This window comes from Gymnoscopelus braueri, assembly GCF_963280865.1.
Source record: "Gymnoscopelus braueri genome assembly, chromosome: 4".
NCBI lineage: Eukaryota > Metazoa > Chordata > Actinopteri > Myctophiformes > Myctophidae > Gymnoscopelus > Gymnoscopelus braueri.
In genome coordinates this window covers 54,534,469-54,538,779 of record NC_137605.1, presented here as the reverse complement: position 1 = coordinate 54,538,779, position 4,311 = coordinate 54,534,469, and the positions used below count along the sequence as shown (strand labels likewise).

Below are 4,311 nucleotides of genomic sequence, written 5' to 3'. Positions count from 1 at the left end.
ATTTTAATGTCTAATGCTAATACCTTGAATACGTTGACTGAAGATATTGTCCTAGGGCTTGACTGAATCTTTAACAGCTGTGACAACCAGACTAGTCTGGTGTTAACTGCTGTTGCAGTAATCTGGGCCTGTATGGTTAGATGAGAGGGGTCAGTTGTTTTATTATTTTTCTTTCTTTTAGGTCTAAACTATTGATTGTTGAGTGTAGCTCAAAACAAGCCAAATCAGGTCTATGGTAAAATGAACTCCAATAATTTCATTACTGGAATTTCACAAGCTAATGAGACAGGTGCGAAACTACCAATATGTTTAATTGAAAGAAAAGAAAATATATGTATATAACTAAACTAATAAATGAAACCTGTAGCCTTTCCAACATAATGTGTCTCATTGTAAAAGTAGTAAAGTAAAGCTTGTTGTAACTCCAACACTTGTTATTATAATGTTTATTATACACATTAAAAGCTCATCCAGACAACAAAGTAAACCAAAACAAAAGGTTACACTATCAAAGTGTAGCAGGTCAGATATGACATTCTGCAGGTGATGCAGAACAATTTTAACACATTTACAGCTGTACATACAATACAGTCAGGGTTGGATTTGATGGGGGTTCATACCTTTTAAGGGGTCATGTTTTATCCCTGCTTCTAGTCAAATTATAAGTAAATACATGCATTTCCTTTGTTTGTATCATAATTTAACAATTTAATAATACATTAACATTAACCGTGGTCACTATTTGGGGCAAATTGCCGTCCCCCCTCTTTTTTTCTTTTATAAATCAACCCTGCATACATTAGATCCTGATAAGATCTGATAAGATCAGATAAGAACTGATGATAAGTTGTGAGCGTAGCAGAGCCGCAGATCGTTGTGAGCTTGGAGATACTGTATTTCTTCTGCATCACTCCATCGTAAAAATATGTATATGTATTATGTCTGTGCGACACTGTCTTATGACACAGTTCATAATTCAGGGCAGGATTGTTATCTTGAACAATAACCTGTAGTTATGGAGGCATGGAGTTTGCATTTCCAGCATATGGGTGCAAGTTACTAAAATCATATAGGCCAACCCAAAATCCTGACTATTATGTATGATAACTTTCTCCAGATCAATATGTCCGGTTACGTTCCTCTTCATAAAGAAAAGTTCACAGTTCACGTTAACGGGTGCACGGTTCTGGCAGAAACGGTGTCTTTTGAAAAGATCACCAGCACTCACTTGGTCCTAATAGGATCTCTCATTTATTGAAAAGCCCCATGCAGGAAGACTTCGGCACGTAGACATGGGCCGGGCCCCGGGAGGTGAACCCGGCGGTGACCTCTTAATTACTGTTCAGCTTTAATCATCACATATCAAGTCCATCTTATCTTAATGGACCGTTTCCTCCCCGTTACAGACGCCAGGCCTTTCACACAGTCCTTTCATCACGTAGGCAGTTAATTTTTTTTCTCACTCGCCACGTTTCTTGCCAAAAACGGCCGACACGGTCCTGACGATGCTCCGGACGCTGGCGGCGCCCCTCTTCAGGGCGTGGGACCCCTTGATGAGGTCCGCAAGTCCGTGGAAGACCAGCAGGACGCCGTGGTATGTCTCGGCGGCCGAGATCTCGAAGAAGCCGCAGTCCTGGGAGAGCGCCAGCAGGTGGCCCTCCTCGCTGGACACCGTCCGGTGGCGCTGGAGGTCTCGCTTGTTCCCGACGATGACGATGGGGGTGGACGAGGAGGAGGAGGAGGAGGTTTTCCTGGAACAGCGGAGGTGCTGCACCTGCCGCCGCACCACGTTGAAGCTGTCCTGGTCGCAGATGCTGTAGACGAGGACAATGCCGTCGGCCCACTGCAGCTGTTTGTCACTGATGGCTCTGTCCTACAAGGATGAGACAAGAACGTTCATGTCATTGCTGTCGGGGGCAGAAACCTCTTATCTCCATCTTTTGACTTTTTGTTTTTTTCCGTAAATGTATTGCCCTACTTGATCATACTACAGCAGACATGGGCAACTGGCGGCCAGGGGCCACATGCGGCCCCCACCTTCACTTAATGCGGCCCGCAGGTTAATATCGGAATACTGATATATTATTGATTTCAGCTGTTACAATTCCAAACATGGAAACATGACCCGCTTTAATTACTTCAATCTATATTAGTAGCTTAATGACTAGTATTAAAATTCTATTGTCTTTTTTATGTCCAATGTATTTGTATTTCATAAAGTTAATATAAGTATAACTAAATGCATTTTAGAAATTAAATAAATATTTTACTTTTCAGGATTCCAATTCAAGAATATTAAAAAAAAATCAGGATTCCAATTAAAAAATAGCAAAAATAGCAGATCTACAAGCTCAAAACACGTGCAAAGCGACGCGTTTTGAGCTTATCCTGAAAAGTAACAGTTTTGGACATATTTCCACCTGACAGAGACGATATGATGGAGACATGACGGAACTATCGATTGTTGTTCTATTGATTACTTTTTCATTAATTTCATTAATTGAATAATCAAGAAGTGCATTTTTTTTATATTAAACATTTTTTTTAACCCTATTTTATACTTCGTCGTACAACAGTATCATGCAAAAAAAATGAAATGAAAATAGCTGATGTACAAGCTCAGAACATGTCGCAAGGCTACGCGTTGTGAGCTTGTAGATACGGTATAGTCTGTTTTCACTATTTTGGAACATGTCACCTGTAATGACATAGTGTAACTAAAACAGGGATCGATTATTAATTGATTATTCTATTAAATTATGTATTAAAAATATTTTATATCTAAATCAATTAGTTTGATTAACTGTTGCACCCCTAAAAAAGCAAGGTTATTAATAAGTTTCAACCTGTCGACCCTATTTTGGGCATGTCATTATGAGCAAAAATTTTCTAAACTATAACAACTCTGCCACAAAGAGCTGGCTTACCTGTGAGTAAAGACAGTCCCAGATGTTGAAGGATACTTCTCGTCCATCAATCTTGTCGACGTGACTGTATATTGATTCTGTTAACAGAAGGAAAGTCACAGTGTTGAGTGGATCTACATGACCGAACTACTTGAACCCCAGCAAACGTTTGGTGAAAATATAGCAGATCTACAAACTCGCAATGCGTCGAATTGTGATCTTTTAGAACATCCATTTTCGGTAAAGATATTTAGTGTATATTATATTATCTTATCCTTTTACCCAAGTAATATTTTTAATGCAAATAACAGAGCAGTTCTACGTTGTGGTATTGCTAAAAACAATCTAAGTAACTTGATTTACATTACATACTGTACTGTAACTGACTTGGAAATGGTTCGAGGACACTCAAACCATTTCCAGTAAAGTTGGAATATTAGTAAACATTCTTTATATTACAGAACAGTGTAACAGGAGTCTTACCTATATCTCCATACTCTCCAATGAATCTCCTGGTTAGAAATCTGACAGTGAGCGCTGAAAACACAAAGACAGGCTTCATTAGAAACAATAAACATGTTATTATTTATATATTATTTATATATATATACAATGGTAATACAATAATAAAATGATATAATGTAAGCACCAAACAAACAAAAAACAAAGAAATTCTGCTTCCCGTGACAAAAAAAGCAGACAAGGTTTACAGGTTCGCCATAGTATTGAATAAACATTTGTGTAGAGAGGAACAAATCCTACCTGATTTTCCAACGTGATCAGCTCCATATAACAGAATGTTGGCTTCCACTTTCTGATGATGATGATGTCCTTCCATGGTCTGCTGGCCTCTGGATCTGATGTGTACCACCATTGGTCTGACTGGGAAGACTGGTCGTTCAGACGTACTAGTCGCTCAGACTGGCCGCTCAGACTGGTCGCTCAGACTGGTCGTTCAGACTGGTTGGCAGAAAGCACTCTGTGCTCCAGAGTTGCCCCGGGTCAGTATTTATACACTCAATGGGAGGAGCCAAGGAACAGAAAAGCCAATAGAATTAACCCTTTAAGACCGCGAACCCATCAGTGTCATTTTTAGATTTGAGAAGAAAAAAGAAAGCATTATTTTACACTTTGGCTATTCAAAAATAGCAGATCGCATTGCGACGCGTTGTGAGCTTGTAGATCTGCTATTTTCAAATAGCCCAGGTATAAAATAGGGCTAAAGTGGTTAATGTATGTTTTATAATATAATAATATATCTGCAAAGTAACTAGTAACTAAAGTTTTCAAATAATTGTAGTGGAGCAAAAGTACAATATTTGCCTCTGAGATGTAGTGGAGTAGAAGTAAAAGAACTGAAAATTGGAAATACACAGCAAAATAAAGGTGCCAACTGGAACCAAAA

General features: G+C 38.9%; 1 protein-coding gene across 1 annotated transcript; it reads right to left on the bottom strand.

The window, feature by feature from the left end:
- Nucleotides 1-431: 431 nt before the first annotated feature.
- LOC308083868 (ras-related and estrogen-regulated growth inhibitor-like protein) lies at nt 432-3,887 on the bottom strand. The gene is made up of 5 exons (XM_080426276.1): nt 3,835-3,887; nt 3,669-3,804; nt 3,390-3,443; nt 2,928-3,004; nt 432-1,873 (listed from the first exon to the last, which is right to left on the bottom strand). Exons 2-5 carry the CDS (start codon nt 3,778-3,780, stop codon nt 1,460-1,462), a joined length of 657 nt encoding a protein of 218 aa, XP_080282402.1. The 5' UTR covers nt 3,781-3,804; nt 3,835-3,887; the 3' UTR covers nt 432-1,459.
- Nucleotides 3,888-4,311: the final 424 nt, after the last annotated feature.

Excerpts from the sequence above, each read along its gene's own strand:
- LOC308083868 (XM_080426276.1), bottom strand. The coding sequence starts at position 3,780 with ATGGTGGTACACATCAGATCCAGAGGCCAGCAGACCATGGAAGGACAT. Across the intron at positions 3,444-3,668 it reads TGATCACGTTGGAAAATCAG|CGCTCACTGTCAGATTTCTA; the intron begins GTAGGATTTGTT and ends TTGTGTTTTCAG. Across the intron at positions 1,874-2,927 it reads GGGACTGTCTTTACTCACAG|GACAGAGCCATCAGTGACAA; the intron begins GTAAGCCAGCTC and ends TCATCCTTGTAG.